The 17,625-nt window shown below is 39.1% G+C and overlaps 1 protein-coding gene across 1 annotated transcript; it reads left to right on the top strand.

Annotated features, from left to right (window-relative positions):
• Positions 1 to 1,606: 1,606 nt before the first annotated feature.
• On the top strand, positions 1,607 to 16,976 carry cyld3 (cylindromatosis (turban tumor syndrome) 3). Its single transcript, XM_083907493.1, has 17 exons — positions 1,607 to 1,704; positions 1,986 to 2,226; positions 3,327 to 3,444; positions 4,563 to 4,720; positions 5,451 to 5,972; positions 7,194 to 7,299; positions 8,303 to 8,775; positions 10,128 to 10,293; positions 10,457 to 10,598; positions 11,787 to 11,909; positions 12,004 to 12,095; positions 12,201 to 12,264; positions 13,865 to 14,069; positions 14,177 to 14,285; positions 14,487 to 14,605; positions 15,615 to 15,822; positions 16,659 to 16,976. Exons 2-17 carry the CDS (start codon positions 2,053 to 2,055, stop codon positions 16,841 to 16,843), a joined length of 2,964 nt encoding a protein of 987 aa, XP_083763619.1. The 5' UTR covers positions 1,607 to 1,704; positions 1,986 to 2,052; the 3' UTR covers positions 16,844 to 16,976.
• Positions 16,977 to 17,625: the final 649 nt, after the last annotated feature.

The following is a 17,625-nucleotide window of genomic DNA, read 5'->3' as shown; positions in this document are numbered from 1 at the left end:
CCGGCCCGGTTTAAATGAAGACGCTAAAATCCTCCGCTGACGACCAGAGGCCGTTCAGCTGTTACTGTATCTGTACTGTATCTGCATTTTAAATGTTTTCAATGTTTTATTCTGACGGAGTGTGACCTTTTATCTCACACTGAGCACGGCTAACACACAGCTACTGTCCACTTTTAGCAATTATGTTACTGTACGTGGTTGTTTTACTGGAGAGTGGTTCTTCAAACGTGAAAGATTACGCTGGAAAAAAAGAAAATGGTTCCTCATATTTAAAATATTACAATGGAAAAAAGAAAGTGGTCAGTCAAGTTTAAAATATTACACTGTAAAAAGAAAACAGTTCATCAAATTTAAAGTATTACACTGAAAAAAAGAAAATGGTTCCTCAAATTTAAGATATTACACTGGAAAAATGAAACCAGTTCATTAAACGTGAAATATTACACTGGAAAAAAGAAAATGGTTCCACAAATTACACTTGGAAAAGAAAATGGTCAGTCAAATTTAGAATTGGTACACTGGAAAAAAAAGTTCATCAAATTTAAAACAAAAATTACACTGAAAAAAAGAAAATGGTTCCTCAAATTTAAAAAATTGTACTGCAAATTTTTTTTGGTCAAATTAAAAAAAGAAAAAAATATATATAGAAGAAAATAGACAACAGTTCATCAAATTATAAAAATTGCACTAAGAAAAGAAAATGGTTCATCAAATGTAAAAAAAAATGTACTGCAAAAAAATGGTTTGTCATATTTAAAAAAATACACTCTAAAAAAACGTTGTCAAACATTTTTGAAAAATGTAAAGGTTTAGGTTAAAAAATTGTGCTGCATGAAGCTACAAAGTTATTTTCATGTCACCTGTTAAATTTACTTTGAATTACCTTAGTTCTCTGTGTTATATCAGTTCACGTCCTTTTATTTTGTTTTTCTTGCAACATTTATGTCGTATTAGTTATTATATTTATTCCAAAAACTCCAATGGCTGGCAACTTTAAATTGAATCTAAATTTAATTTAAAAGGAAAGAAGAAAGAAAACAAGGTTTTCAACTTAGTTTCCTCCTCATGTGTGCTTTTATTGTGAAATCCACTGCTAAGTCTAGTGGAAATTTTTCAAAATAGAAGCCCAAAAACATGGGGGAAATCATCAATAATGCTATCACACGCACACACACATATACACATTTAAGAACCATGATGTCTCGAGCCATGAAATTGCACTTTTAAATAAAAAAATAGCTGTGTTTTTTAAGGGTATTTCTGTATTTTTAATACCCTTTAGAAGTCTTGTCTTTTTAAGTATAAATATACATGTGTGTGTATGTGGGGATGACGAGAAGCGTAAATGAGTTGTTGAATAAACGGGAATATTGTTGTTGTTGTTGTTGTTTTCTATTTTATTTATAGTCGAATAAACAAATAAAAATGTATAGATAAAATAATGATGTTATTGCCTTTTCATTCAAGCGCTTCCTATTAGTGAACTTCTGTCATCTGTGGAATTTCCCTGGCGACAAGAAACGCCCCGCGAACGCCTCTGATTGGCTGAGGGCCGCTGCCTCGCGGAACTTCCCTCGCCTGCCATTGGCTGCCGCGGCTGTCAGTCAAGCTGCTTCCTGCTTCACGGGCAGACAGCGGTGTGTTGTGTTGTCGAAGCGGAGCTGCTGCTCATCAAATGAGGGGAAATGTTGACGCTCGGAGTCGGTGAGTGAGTCCGATGAACGCCTCCGCTGTTTCCGCGAAACACTCCGGTGACTCGTGTTTGTGTTTGCGGGGAACTTTGCGTCGTTTCGGTCGCTCTTCGCCGACGTAACGCGGACGTCAGAAAGTTTAAAAAAGTCAGCGTTACATCAGTGTTGTTACCTGGCGGTACCGTCACTTCACTTGAGGTGAACGCGAAACACTTCGGCCATTTTTTTTTATTAATCGTTTCTGTGAGTTTAAAGTTTTGATTCCAGCTCTTTGATGTTGTTGTTTTTTTACAGGAATGGCGGTTTGACTCCAACGAACAATTAAAGACTGTTAAGAGAAGAAGAAAATACGTAGTAAACGATGTCCGCAGCGCAACACGAACAAGCGAGGAAGCGACGCCCCTTCAAAATGTTCATGATCTCGACCGACCTCAAGGTCCACGACCAGCTGGAAGGTACCATTCGGCTGCAGCGGGGGTTTCTGTGCCAGGAGCAGGATGCGAGCAGGAGCAGAGGGGAATGGCTATGGGTCAAGGTAATCATTTATTTATACTTTACATCTTCATACAATCACACGTGGACATTTTATTACTTTTATAATATATATATATTTTTTAATATATATTTTACACACACACACACACACATAATAACATTTAACCCTGTAATTTAGTAATAGTGTATATAAGTGTATTTATTTAATTTAAAATCAATATACTAGAGGTTTAATACATAACTTTTTAAAATGTGTATTTGTAATTTAGCCTATTTTGTATGGTAGAATAGAATATAACTTTATTTCTATAATACAAAATAGGCTAAATTACGAATATAAAGTAAGAAAAAACAAACAATGGTTCTATCCACTGATATATTTTTCAATTTGAATGAAGTAGAGCCTCGGGACTAGTACTTAAGACGGGTTCTAAGTTGAATTATACTAAACATGTGACATGAGGAAGTTAAATTAGAACGACTATGGGAAATGTTATCATGCATATTTAACTATTCTGGCATTTTTATTGAAAAAAAGCTTAATTTATGCCAGAAATCGTCATTAAATACACTCAACTTTTTTTGCTTTTAGTGTAAAATTCATGTTGGTGAAATGTAGAATTTATAAAAACAAAAAAGATATATTACAACCCACCACATTACGGCTGCAATTAATGATTATTTTTTACAGTGGTTAATTTCAGTGTTATAGCAAGTTTTGCTAACTAGCGAGCTAACCCAGTCACATTACTCTATATTTTGTGCATAAAAACAGCCAAAGCTACATGTCCACATGGTCTGGTCTTTGTATTTTGCGTTGGGAATGACGTTACGCATGAACTACTACAACAACACAAGACCAATAACCGTGTTTAATGATAGCGCTATTGCTAGGTTTGCTAACCCATTATGTCACATTATGCTGTATTTCTTACGCAGAATCACCAAAGCTACATGTCCTCGTGGTCTGGATTTTGTATTTTGTGTTCAGTCTTTTGCATGAATGACAAAAAAATAATATTTATATATTATATGTATTTTTATTTTTATTCTGCCGAGTCATGGTGTGAGGGCATGTTTTATTTTAGCCGTCTGTGCTGACACACTTCACAATCTCCTCTGCCTTTGGTTTCTCTGCAGGTGTTGGACAATAACGTCATGGTGAAAATAGACAGGAAGTTCCTGCTGGACGTCCCGAGTGACCTCACGGGCCTGCTGGAGCCCATCACTGACCCGGAGGCTCGTCTCAAGCACCTGGGTGAGTAGTGCGACGTTTAGCTAGCGCACAGTACATCCACAAGACATTTGAGAGCGTTAATTTTCAATATTTTCTGATCGGTAATGAAAATAACCGTTAGTTGCCGCACTAGTATCATCGGACCCAGCTGTAGGAGAATTAGTACTACGTTAATCCAGGTGTTAATGATCAATATAGTCTCGTTATCGCTATAGTAACCATCTTAAAAGTGTATTCGCGTATTTGCGATATTTAAATCAAAATACAATATTATCGCGATATTTAAGTCACGATGTGAAATTGTGATATTTAAGTAACGATGCGATATCACGATATTTAAGTCACAATGCGATATTGCGATATTTAAGTCACGATGCTATATTGCGATATTTAAGTCACGATGCGATATTGTGATATTTAAGTCACAATGCGATATCGCGATATTTGAGTCACGATACGAAATTGTGATATTTAAGTCACCATGCGATATCGCGATATTTAAGTCACAATGCGATATTGCGATATTTAATTCACGGTACGATATCGCAATGTTTAAGTCACGATACGATATCGCGATATTTAAGTCACGATACGATATAATGACGATTTTTAAGTCACAGAATGATATCACGGAATTTAAGTCACATAATGATATCACAAAATTTAAGTCACGATACCATATCAGAATACTTAAGTCACGCTGCGATATTATCGCGATATTCAAGTCACGATGCGATATTATCGCGATATTCAAGTCACGATGCGATAATATCACGATATTTGAGTCACAATACAATATTATCGTGATATTTAAGTCACGATACGATATTATCGTGATATTTAAGTCACAGTGCGATATTATCACGACATTTAAGTCACGATGCCATATTATCGCGATATTCAAGTTAACAGGGAAAACACAGTGGTAGTTTTAATTTATTTAATTCGACACATTCATTGGTAAAAATCCACAAAAGCGTAAACATAGTATATCACGTATAGCTTGGTAACAAAAGTGTCTCAATTGCTACTAAACGTTTCAAAAAACATAAAATAAAATGTTACAAAAATGTATTAAACACGTTTCTCTCTGTGGTAAGATTTTTATTTATATATATATATATTTATATTTTATACAGCCGATCCTGAGAAGCTGCGTCACATGATGACTTTGCCCCTCGACGCGCCGCTGTGGGTCCAGGTCGGCCAAAAGGACGAGCTAGCGGAGGCGGAGCTTAAATACATCGGGCCGCTGACCAGAGGGGGCAGCGGCGTTTGTTTCGGAGTTCAGCTCAAGGTAAACTGGCAGCAGATTAGAGCGTTAGAATTTTGCATTGAAATGATTATATGTTGAGGTCCAGTGAGTAAGAGTTAGTGACATCTAATGGCGAGACTGCAGATTGCAGCGCGAGGAAGACGCCGTCATCGTCTTTGTTTGTTTAAAGCACATAGAAAAGACTTGTTCTGCAGCAATTATTGATTTATCGTTGACTATTTCAATATTTGGTTGGACACGTGATTGTTTTTTGTAAAAAGCTGTGGTTTTTAGCTTCTTTAAAGGGGAATATCCTTGTTTTTCTGACATTTTAAGGAAGAAATAACTTATTAATGAATGACTTTGCAATCAAAATATTTGTTTGTTGCAGCTCTGATTCTACGGCTACGAAAACCAAGATTATACCGACATATTTATGGATGGTATATTCCGTTTTTTGACAATAAACCCTCCTAAATGTCAACTTTTAAAGATGTTACATTCAAAACATAGAACGTAGACAGTTTACAGTTTACCGCGGCTCAAACACTGAACTCTCAAGTCCGATTAGCATAAGCGCTTGGCTAGCATTCAAGGAACTAAACTGCCGATAGAGACGTTAGCCGCTACCAGTCGTCGTACCGCGCTACGTGACGCTTCCTTTTTTTCCCCAGTAATGATCTTAATTCGTCCTTTTTGAGGTCTAAACATTTACAGATACCGTGAACAACAAAATGTACTTTAAATCCGTTGTTTTGTTTATTTTCTCCAGGGTTCAGCAGCAGGAAAAGGTGTGAGCAACGGTTCCTTCAAAGGCCAGCGTTTCTTCACCTGTCCGGACGCTTGCGCCCTCTTCCTCCCCGTCAGCGACATCAGGGCCCGACACTGGTCCGGCCGAGGCGACCCCGACGCGCACGAGCGACCCCGCGAGCGCGACCACCACCGCCGCAGCGGCGGTAACCACCCGAGCAACGGGCAACACGGCAACAACAGCCGCCCGAATCACCATCAACAGCAACAACAGCAACAACAGCAGACCAGACGCCATACCAGCTTCAACCAGCAGGGGCTCGGCGGTTCTTCTCAGGTTCAGGCCTCCGGCGTTGTCGCTCGAACGGCGGAGTCGGCGCCCGTCGGCGCGCAAAACCGACAAGCGACGTCGCCGCCGGTGCCGTTCGCTGTCGGCCAGCGCGTGTCTTTCCCCATGGAGGACAACGTCGGCGGCGGGGAGGTGCGGTTCTGCGGTCCGCTGCCCGGACGCCCGTCGTCAGGGATGTACGTCGGCATTCTGCTGGTCAGTGTTCGGATTCTTTGATCAAAGCTAAACGTATCGTATCATGTCGCCACAATGCTAAGTTACGTTTACGTTTAACAATGACTAAATGAATCGCCAACTGTTACGATTAATCTGTTTGAGTGGGGTTTTTTTAGTAGTTAAAATAGGTTATTTTCATTACTTTACAAAGAAATAATTAAAACATAATTATTTTACGTTTGTCGACAAAACATTTCAAGGTTTCGGAAAACACATTTTCCGAAGTCATATTATCATGATATTTAACTCACGATGCAATATTAATGCGATATTTAAGTCACAAAGCGATATTGTCGTGATATTCAAATCACAATGCGATATTATCGCGATTTAAGTCACGATACGATATTATCGCGATATTTAAGTCACAATACGATATAATCGGGACATTTAAGTCCAGATACGATATTATCGCGATTTAAGTCACGATACGATATTGTCAAGATATTTAAGTCACGATGCGATATTATCACAACATTTAAGTCACGATACGATATTACCACGATATTTAAGTCACAAAGCGATATTATCGCGATATTCAAATCGTGATGCGATATCACGATATTTAAGTCACGATAAGATATTGACACGGTATTTAAGTCACGATACAATATTATTGCGGTATTTAAGTCACTATTCGATGCTGTCAAGATATTTACGTCATTATACAATATCATCGCGATTTAAGTCACAATACGATATTATCGCGATTCAAGTCACGATACGATATCACGATTTAAGTCACGATACGATATTATCGCGATATTTAAGTCAAGATACAATTTTATCACGATATTGAAGTCACGATACGATTTTATCACGATATTTAAGTCACGATACGATATTACATATCGTACACAGAACTTTTTCAAAAACTGGTGATTCGATACATATCACAATACAATGATGATGGTACGTAATATTGCGATAAATTGTGATACTATAAGTGCGTTGATACATTGCGATTTTTTTCTTCTCTATACTAATTTTTCTTCGGGTGGGTGGGGGTCTATTTTTTTTGGGGGGGGGGAAGCATATTTTATGCAGTTAATCCATGTACTTTAAGCCTTTTAAAGTCCCTGAAATGCAACTTTTACCACTTTTATTTGGACTTCATTGGTCAAAGTGTTGCTGTCTGAGTCATGGTGACTGATGTTGTTGTTGTTTTGTGTTGTTTGTCCCTGGTGTGTGTGTGTTCAGGACGCTCCTGTTGGGAGCTGGGACGGCCATTACAGAACAGAGAGGCTTTGCCACATTCCATCCGCCCTTTATGGTCTATTACTGCCAATCACCAAGGTTACCGCAGGTACGACAACTATCTGCACCACATGACCTCACGCTCGGAGCATGCGCTAGGTCGTCAGGTGACTGCGTTGGCGGTGTTATCCTCGCCGGTACTTTTCATACTATAAAAAAATCTGTTTTACAAACGTTTATAAACCCATTTTTAAAGACGCATTATGTAATAAATCTAAAGCAACTGGCCATAAAATCCTCCTAATATGTCACAGAGACTCAGGAATAATGTTCATATAACAAATTGAACTCACCAACAACAACAGTACAGACAAAATATTTGCATTAAAAAAAAATATTTTGCAGACTGCAAATCATGTTTATGTTTTTGAAATCATGTTTTGGCGCCATGCGGCGCCACCTACCGCCGTCTACCGATCATTGCAGTCAGTAGAGTCTCAGCTGCCGAGCAACCACGGGTTGCCAGTTATGTCAGAAAAACAAAACTTAAAAGACCTCGGTGTTTTCCCTAAACATCGAGGACACAAAGTATCTTTCCCTAATGTTGCAATTTTGTTGTAAATTTTCAAATTTCAAATACTTCATTTATACAATAAATCTGTCAATTATTTTGTTTTGAGGAATTGAAATTTTGGTCGTAAACCAAAAATCGTTCAAATTCACAAATCAATTTTCAAAATAATACTTATTTTCATTATTATCATTATTTTTATTTATTTTATTTTTTTATTTTTTTTAAACAAAATAAAACTAGAATTCTGAGATTAAATTCAGATTTCTGATTCTTTTTCAAAATTCTGGCTTTTTGTTAAAAATAAGTTTCATTTTGTAACCAAAAAAAATTAGAATTGTTACTACACAGCATCATAATAGATATAATATTAACATATTAATCTGGATTACATGCAACCGCAACATTTTATTTGGACTTACAATATCCTGAAAACGGAAATTGTTTGTATGTAAAAGGAGAAAAAAACACATTTAAATCAGCCAATCGGTGAACTCGCAAGTAATAAGTCTTAATTTTTCATATTTTTTTCCTCCCCCAGAGCTAAAATCCCACCGTCACAGTCCTCAACAAACGTCTAAACCCGCGCTGAAGCAGGCTCCGCCCCCCTACGCCAAACCGAGCCCTCCGTCTCCCGTCACGTCCGCCCCCAAAGTCGCCCTGTTGCCGCCCAGACTGCCGCCGCTGAAACCTCCTCCGCTGCCTCCGCCCAAACTCTTCCAGAAGCCTCTCCCGCCGCCTCCCAAACCTCGCAGTCCGACGCCGCACGCCGCCGCCCTCGCCGCCGCCCTCGCCGCCGCGGTGGAGCCGCTGCAACACACCAACGGCTTTCACGGCTCCGCCCCCCCGCTGCTGTCGCCGGACCACGTGGGCGAGTCCAATGGCGAGGCGGCGCCGGAGAGCGAGCTGGAGGTGGGCTCCCTGGTGGAGGTCAACGACCCGCCCATATACGGCGTCATCTGCTGGATCGGACGCATCAACGGGGTTTCTGAGCACGTCGCAGGAATCGAGCTGGTAACGTTGATTTGTGTCTTGATAATTATGTAGAAATATACACTGTAGTGTATATTAATATATATATATATATATATATATATGTATATGTGTATATATATATATATATATATATATATGTATATGTATATATATATATATATATATATATGTATATGTATATATATATATATATATATATATATGTATATTGACATGTTCTGTCAACAAAAGTGACTTTTTAAAAAAAAATGTGGCTCATTTGAAGCTTCATTTCATGAACTAAACGTCGTCTCATAGGTAACAAAAACCCACACCAGCCAATGTTTTAACAGTTTCTCTACCGACTGTGTTGAAATACTATATATGTATATGTGTTTATATGCATATATATACATATATATATGTATATGTATATGTATATATGTGTGTATATATATATATATGCATATGTATATGTGTATATATATGCATATGTATATGTGTATATATATGCATATGTATATGTGTATATATATGCATATGTGTATGTGTTTGTATATATATATGTGTATGTATATGTATGTATATATATACGTATATATGTGTATATATGTATATATATGTATATGTATATATGTGTATATATATGTGTATATATGCATATGTATATGTATTAATATGTGTATATGTGTGTTTGTATATATATGTATATATATATACATGTATATATAGGTCTATATATGCATATGTATATGTATAAATATGTGTATATATATATATATATATACGTATATATTTGTGTGTATATATGTGTATATGTATATATGTGTATAAATATGCATATGTATATGTGTATATATGCATGTGTATGTGTGTTTGTATATATATATGTGTGTATGTATATATATACATATATATGTGTATATATGTATATATATTTATAAATATGTGTACATGTGTGTGTATGTATATATGTATGTATATATATGTGTATATATATATATATATGTATATGTGTATATATATGTGTATATATGCATATGTATATGTATAAATATGTGTTTGTATATATATACATATGTATATATATACATATATATATATACATATATATATATATACATATATATATATACATATATATATATACATATATATATACATATATATATATATATACATATATATATATACATATATATATACATATATATATATATATATATATATATATATATGTATGTATATATATGTCTATATATGCATATGTATATGTATAAATATGTGTATATATGTGTGTGTATGTATATATATATATATATATTTGTGTGTATATATACGTGTGTATATATATATATACAGTACTAATGTATGTGTGTGTGTGTGTGTAGGATCAGGAGCTGTCTGCAGGAACAGACGGCAGTTACCTCGGCGAACGCCACTTCCGTTGCCCGCCGAACAAAGGGCTGTTTGTCAAGCTCAGGAACTGTAGGCGTGACTCCAGGTTCCCCGCCCCCGAAACGCCCGTCAATCAAGTGGAGCGCTGCAACTCTATAGGTAAAAAAAAAAAATGTCTTTTTTTAGGATTACGATTAAAGCGCCAGTGTGTAACGTCTCCCGTCAAAACACGAGCTAGCATCGCTAACTCTCCCACACTGCGGTCGCTCCTCGTGTTCCGTGTAACGTAACGGGTTTTTATTTTCCTTCCGTGTCCGTCCAGCGTTCGCAGAGTGGGGCAGCGAGCGCGTGGAGGAGCACACGCCTCCCGTGGAGGGGGAGGAGGCCAGAGATCTGTACGCCGGCTGGAAGAGAGGCATCCAGGGTCATCTGAACTCCTGCTACCTGGACGCCACGCTCTTCAGGTAAAAAGAAACATCTGGAACTGGACTCTGTGCAGTTTGGACGATGATGGAGTTTCTTAAACTCATTTCAGACTGTACCAAGTGTCTGAAGTGTCAATTAAAACACTTGGAGACTCTGTAAACTCTCACTACCTACTGAAAAACTGCGATTTTTAAGGTTAAGTTCATTTATCACCAGATGAAATTCATTTATAAGTAGATTAGGTTAATTTATCACCAGATTAAGCCCATTTATAAGAAGATTTAGTTAAGTTATAAATAGATTATGTTCATTTATCACCAGATTAAATTCATTTATAAGTAGATTAGGTTAATTTATCACCAGATTAAGCCCATTTATAAGAAGATTTAGTTAAGTTATAAATAGATTATGTTCATTTATCACCAGATTAAATTCATTTATAAGTAGATTATGTTCATTTATCACCAGATTAAATTCATTTATAAGTAGATTAAGTTCATTTATAAACAGATTATGTTCATTTATCACCAGATTAAGTTCATTTATAAAAAGATTAAGATAATTTATCACCAGATTAAGTTAATTTATCACCAGGTTAAGTTTATTTATAAACAGATTACGTTCATTTATCACCAGATTAAATTAATTTATCACCAGGTTAAATTCATTTATCACCAGATTAAATTCATTTATCACCAGATGAAATTCATTTACAAGCAGATTATGTTCATTTATCACCAGATTAAGTTCATTTATAAAAAGATTAAGATAATTTATCACCAGATTACATTCATTTATCACCAGATATAGTTAATTTATCACCAGATTAAGTTCATTTATCACCAGATTAAGTTCATTTATCACCAGATTAAGTTCATTTATCACCAGATTAAGTTTATTTATAAACAGATTACGTTCATTTATCACCAGATTAAATTAATTTATCAACAGATGAAATTCATTTACAAGCAGATTAAATTCATTTATCACCAGATTAAGCCCATTTATAAGAAGATTAAATTCGTTTATAAACAGATTAAATTCATTCATCACCAGATTAAGCCCATTTATAAAAAGATTATGTTCATTTATCACCAGATTAAGTTCATTTATAAACAGATTATACTGAGGATTGTGTTGTTGTTGTTTAAATAAACAACACATGTTGGTTTCAATGCGTGGACAGTGTAAACAGAGATTAAATAATCTCTCGTCTGTCTGTCCAGTCTGTTTTCCTGCTGCAGTTCTGCAGACTGGGTCTTGTTCTGGCCGTCTGAACCCGACACCGACCCAGAGTCCAGTCAGGCTCAGGACCTGCTGCGCTGTGAGATCGTCAACCCTCTGCGAAGGTCAGTCCACGTGTGTGTGTGTGTTTGTGTGTTTTTGTTTGTTTGTGTGTTTATTGTTTGTGATAAATAAGACTTGACCGTTGTGTTTTTAAAGGTACGGCTACGTCTGTGCCAGTAAGACCATGGCTCTGAGACGACTGCTGGAGGCTGCGAACAGTGACGGAGGCTTCACCAACCAGGAGAAGGGTGTGTGTGTGTGTGTCTGTGTGTGTGTGTGTGTGTGTGTGTGTGTGTGTGTGTGTGTGTTTACACTGAGGAATGTTGACACACTGTTCTTGTTCTCTCCGTCAGATCCTGAAGAATTCCTCAACAGGCTTTTCCAGCTCCTCAGAGTCGAGCCGCTCCTCAAGATCAGGTGAAGTCGTCGCACAATGACAGCGTTGTCTGTTTTTTTTTGTTTTTTTTTGTGTAGATGATGCAGCGTTTTTCACATCCACTGCTTCAGGTTCTTCTGTTTCTGCTTCTTCTGCTTCATGTTCTTCTGCTTCTGCATCTGGTTCTTCTGTGTCAAGTTCTTCAGTTTGCTTGTGTGTCAGGTTCTTCTGTGTCTGGTTTTTCTGTTTATGCTTCTGCGCCTGGTTCTTCTGCGTCTGGTTCTACGACTTCTGCTTCTGCGCCTGGTTCTTCTGCGTCTGGTTCTTCTGCTTCTGCTTCTGCGCCTGGTTCTTCTGCGTCTGCGTTTGGTTCTTCTGCGTCTGATTCTTCTGCTTCTGCTTCTGCTTCTGCGTCTGGTTCTTCTGCGTCTGCGTTTGGTTCTTCTGCGTCTGGTTCTTCTGCTTCTGCTTCTGCGCCTGGTTCTTCTGCGTCTGCGTTTGGTTCTTCTGCGTCTGGTTCTTCTGCTTCTGCTTCTGCGTCTGGTTCTTCTGCGTCTGCGTTTGGTTCTTCTGCGTCTGGTTCTTCTGCTTCTGCTTCTGCGTCTGGTTCTTCTGCGTCTGCGTTTGGTTCTTCTGCGTCTGGTTCTTCTGCTTCTGCTTCTGCGCCTGGTTCTTCTGCGTCTGCGTTTGGTTCTTCTGCTTCTGCGCCTGGTTCTTCTGCGTCTGCGTTTGGTTCTTCTGCGTTTGGTTCTTCTGCGTCTGGTTCTTCTGCTTCTGCTTCTGCGTCTGGTCCTTCTGTTTCTGCGTCAGGTTCTTCTGTGTCAGGTTCTTCTGTTTCTGCTTCTGCATCTGGATCTTCTGTTTCTGTGTCTGGTTCTTCTGTTTCTGCGTCTGGTTCTTCTGTTTCTGCTTCTGCGTCTGGTTCTTCTGTTTCTGCTTCTGCATCTGGATCTTCTGCATCTGGTTCTTCTGTTTCTGCTTCTGCATCTGGTTCTTCTGCGTCTGGTTCTTCTGTTTCTGCTTCTGCATCTGGTTCTTCTGCGTCTGGTTCTTCTGTTACTGCTTCTGCATCTGGTTCTTCTGTGTTTGGTTCTTCTGTTTCTTCTTCTGCATCTAGTTCTTCTGTTTCTTCTTCTGCATCTGGTTCTTCTGTGTTTGGTTCTTCTGTTTCTTCTTCTGCATCTGGTTCTTCTGCGTCTGGTTCTTCTGTTTCTTCTTCTGCGTTTGGTTCTTCTGTTTCTTCTTCTGCATCTAGTTCTTCTGTTTCTTCTTCTGTGTTTGGTTCTTCTGTTTCTTCTTCTGCATCTGGTTCTTCTGCGTCTGGTTCTTCTGTTTCTTCTTCTGCGTTTGGTTCTTCTGTTTCTTCTTCTGCATCTAGTTCTTCTGTTACTGCTTCTGCATCTGGTTCTTCTGTGTTTGGTTCTTCTGCTTCTGGTTCTTCTGCGTCTAGTTCTTCTGTTTCTTCTTCTGCGTTTGGTTCTTCTGTGTTTGGTTCTTCTGTTTCTTCTTCTGCGCCTGGTTCTTCTGCGTCTGCTTGTGCACCTGGTTCTTCATAATTGGGGAGCATCATAACGACTCATTATTAATCAGTGTTCCAGCTTCCTCTGTGGTTCTAACTCCTCCCCCGTCTGGTTTCCTCAGATCCATGACTCAGCAGCCTCAGCAGTGTCACCTCTACCAGCTCTTCCCTCCCACACTCCCTCACTCTCCCACCTCGCCGTCGCCAAACTCCCCCATCGACTCGCCCATCCCCCTCTCCTCGCCGTCGCCCAGTCGCATGAGAGTGGCCAGCGTTCAGGCGCTGCTGGAGACGTCGTTCCTCCACTCCGGCCTCAAGTTTGCCGAGGTAACGGGAAATTTTCCACGTAAACACTCACTAAATTTTGTAAAAAAAAAATTGAGTCCCAAAATATAACAATAATGATAAAATTGTGTTTTGGTGGAAACCTGCAGGCTCCTTCCTGCCTCCCGCTGCTCATGCCCAGGTTTGGGAAGGACTTCAAGATGTTTGACGCCATCTTGCCCACACTTAGTCTGGACATCACCGACCTCCTGGACGACAGTAAGCACGGTTTTTACTCACGCAGTACAAGTGAAGAGCTGAGTTAATCACTGAATCTTCAGAGAATGCTAGCAAATGTTAGCCTGGTTTTAGCACGGTTTTCTAGCTACAAAGCTAGCAACGAACTGGAAGTGTCATCGATGTTTGTTTGTTGTTGTTTACTCTGTGTGTGTGTGTGTGTGTGTGTGTGTGTGTGTGTAGCTCTGAGACAGTGTAGTATCTGTCAGGCTGTAGCAGAGTGGGAGTGTCTACAGTGTTATGAAGACGTCGACATCACACCTGGGCGTCTCAAACAATACTGTCCCACCTGCAACACACAGGTAAACGTGGTCTTCAAACAAAACAACGTCAGGTTCTTCTCTTTATGCTTCAGGTTCTTCTGTTTATGTTCTTCTGCTTCAGATTCTTCTGGTTCTTCTGTTTCTCCTTCAGGTTCTTCTGTTTCTGCTCTTCTTCTGCTTCATGTTCTGATTGGGCTTCTTCTGGTTCTTCTGTTTCTGCTTCTGGTTCTACCGTTTCTGCTTCATGTTTTTCTGAATCTGCTTCAAGTTCTTCTGCTTCGGGTTCTTCTAGTTCAGGTTTTCTGTTTCAGGTTCTTCTGTTTCTGCTTCAGGTTTTTCTGCTTCAGATTCTTCTGTTTCGGGATTTTCTGCTTCAGGTTCTTCTGTTTCAGGTTTTTCTGCTTCAGGTTCTTCTGTTTCAGGTTCTTCTGTTTCTGCTTCTTCTGTTTCCGGTGTTTCTGTTTCAGGTTCTTCTCTTTCTGCTTCATATTTTTCTGTATCTGCTTCAGGTTCTTCTGTTTCAGGTTTTTCTGCTTCAGGTTCATCTGTTTCAGGTTCATCTGTTTCAGGTTTTTCTGCTTCAGGTTCTTCTGTTTCAGGTTCTTCTGCTTCAGGTTTTTCTGCTACAGCTTTTTCTGATTCTGCTTCTTCTGCTTTAGGTTCTTCTGCTTTAGGTTCTTCTGCTTTAGGTTCTTCTGCTTCAGGTTCTTCTGCTTCAGGTTCTTCTGCTTCAGGTTCTTCTGTTTCAGGTTTTTCTGCTTCAGGTTCTTCTCTTCAGGTGTTTCTGCTTCGGGTTCTTCTGATTCTGCTTCTTCTGCTTTAGGTTCTTCTGTTCCTGGTTCTTCTGCGGGTTCTAACGTCTCTGAAAACTCAAAACAAAACTATGCGCAACATTGTAAAAGTATGTTTCCTCCTTTCATAATCAATGGAAACACAGACAATCATGAGAGTTGTTATATTTCCAGCTTTAAATGACGATATTAAGATAAGTAATAAATGCTGTATTTGCCGTTTCTTTCTTCACTTACCGACGGCGTCTGAATTCCAGGTCCACAGTCACAGGAAGCGAGCGTCCCACAGTCCGGTGAACATCGGCGTCCCCGGTGGACCGTGGCCCGGCTCACTGCACTGCGCTCGCCAGCAGATGTCGCTGTTCGCGGTGACGTGCATCGAGACGAGTCACTACGTTAGCTTCATCAAACACGGGCCGCTCCACACTGACTGGCTCTTTTTTGACAGCATGGCGGACAGAGAAGGTGATTAAAGATACTTTGTAAACCGCTCACTCTCCTGCACCAAGGACCATGGAGAAAACCAGGGATTCTTCCTTTTTCTGCTTCTTCTGCTTCATGTTCTTCTGTTTCTGCTTCAGGTTTTCTGTATTTTGCTTCTTCTGCTTCAGGTTCTTCTGTTTCTGCTTCTTCTGTTCTGGTTCTTCTTCTTCAGGTTCTTCTGGATCTTCTGTTTCTGGTTCTTCTACTTCAGGTTATTCTGTTTATGCTCTTCTTCTGCTTCAGGTTCTTCTGTTTCTGCTTCTTCTACTTCAGGTTCTTCTGTTTATGCTCGTCTTCTGCTTCAGGTTCTTCTGCTTCTTCTACTTCAGGTTCTTCTGTTTCTGCTTCTTCTACTTCAGGTTCTTCTGTTCATGCTCTTCTTCTGCTTCAGGTTCTTCTGTTCATGCTCTTCTTCTGCTTCAGGTTCTTCTGTTTATGCTCTTCTTCTACTCCAGGTTCTTCTGTTTCTGCTTCAGGTTCTTCTGCTTCATGTTCTTCTTTTTCTGTTTCTTCTGCTTCAGGTTCTTCTACTTCAGATTCTTCTGTTTCTGCTTCAGGTTCTTCCGTTTATGCTCCAGGTTCTTCCGTTTATGCTCTTCTTCTAATCCAGGTTCTTCTGTTTCTACTTCAGGTTCTTCTGCTTCTTCTGCTTCATGTTCTTCTGTTTCTGTTTCTTCTGATTCAGGTTCTTCTGTTTCTGTTTCAGGTTCTTCTGCTTCACTGATTTTCTCTATGGAGTTTGCTGCAGCTGGAATCAAGATTTAAGTCACAAAATCAACCGTAACTTTGCGCTTTTTTTTTTTCCTTCTTCTTTACAGGTGGACAGAACGGCTTCAACATCCCCCGCGTGATGGCGTGTCCCGAGGTCGGACGCTACCTCAAGCTATCGGAGGAGGAGCTGAGTCGAGTGGACGCCGCCTCGTTGCGAGAGCCCGCTCGCCGCCTGCTCTGCGACTCCTACATGTGTCTGTACCACAGTCCTGAACTCAGTCTGTACAAGTGACGTGGACTCACACACACACACACACACACACACACACACACATACATGCACAACAACTGACTCACAAAGACGTTCGCGTCGTCCTCAGGTTCTGCTTTTTCTATGTAGGAAAAACAAGTTTTGTCAGTGGTCGTTGTCCACGTTAACAGATAGATAATAGTTTTATTTTTATACATATATATATATATATAAATATAAAAAAAGCCAGTGAACACTGAATGTATTCAGCTTCTGTGGTTCTGTTTACACTCAGGGGGCGGGGTTAATCTTAACCTCAGCCTGTGCCTCTCATGTATTTGTAAATACGTCAAACGTTACAGAGCTAAATGTCCAATTTTGCCCGATAAATATTTACGCAGCGACTCCGGACTCTGATGTCGATGAATGCAGGATTATTTAAAAAGAAAATGTCCCAAAAAATCTTTGTTACGTTACGTTCTGCTCGAGTTACACCGACATTTTCGTTTTTGCTCGGTTTTACTTCGTCTCGAAGCTGGTTAAACTGGACTGTTAATCCATATCAAATGTGCCAAACGAACAAATGAGTTGTAATTTATTTTCAATTAAAGATCTGCGTGCGCTAGCAGTGATAAAAAAAAAAAAAAAAAAACTAAACTAACTAACACACAAACACTTTAACATTCAATTTGCACTGCTTCCTTTACATGTCGGCGTGTAAATAAATTAGCCTTTAGCTGACGGTAAAGATCGCACACAAACTTTTGTACTGCTGACGACGAGTGGTTTAATATTTAACAGCTGCAAACGATATGAAATATGTC

The sequence above is a fragment of the Microchirus variegatus genome (genome assembly GCF_963457635.1).
Source record: "Microchirus variegatus genome assembly, chromosome: 2".
NCBI lineage: Eukaryota > Metazoa > Chordata > Actinopteri > Pleuronectiformes > Soleidae > Microchirus > Microchirus variegatus.
This window is presented reverse-complemented; position numbering and strand designations above follow the sequence as displayed.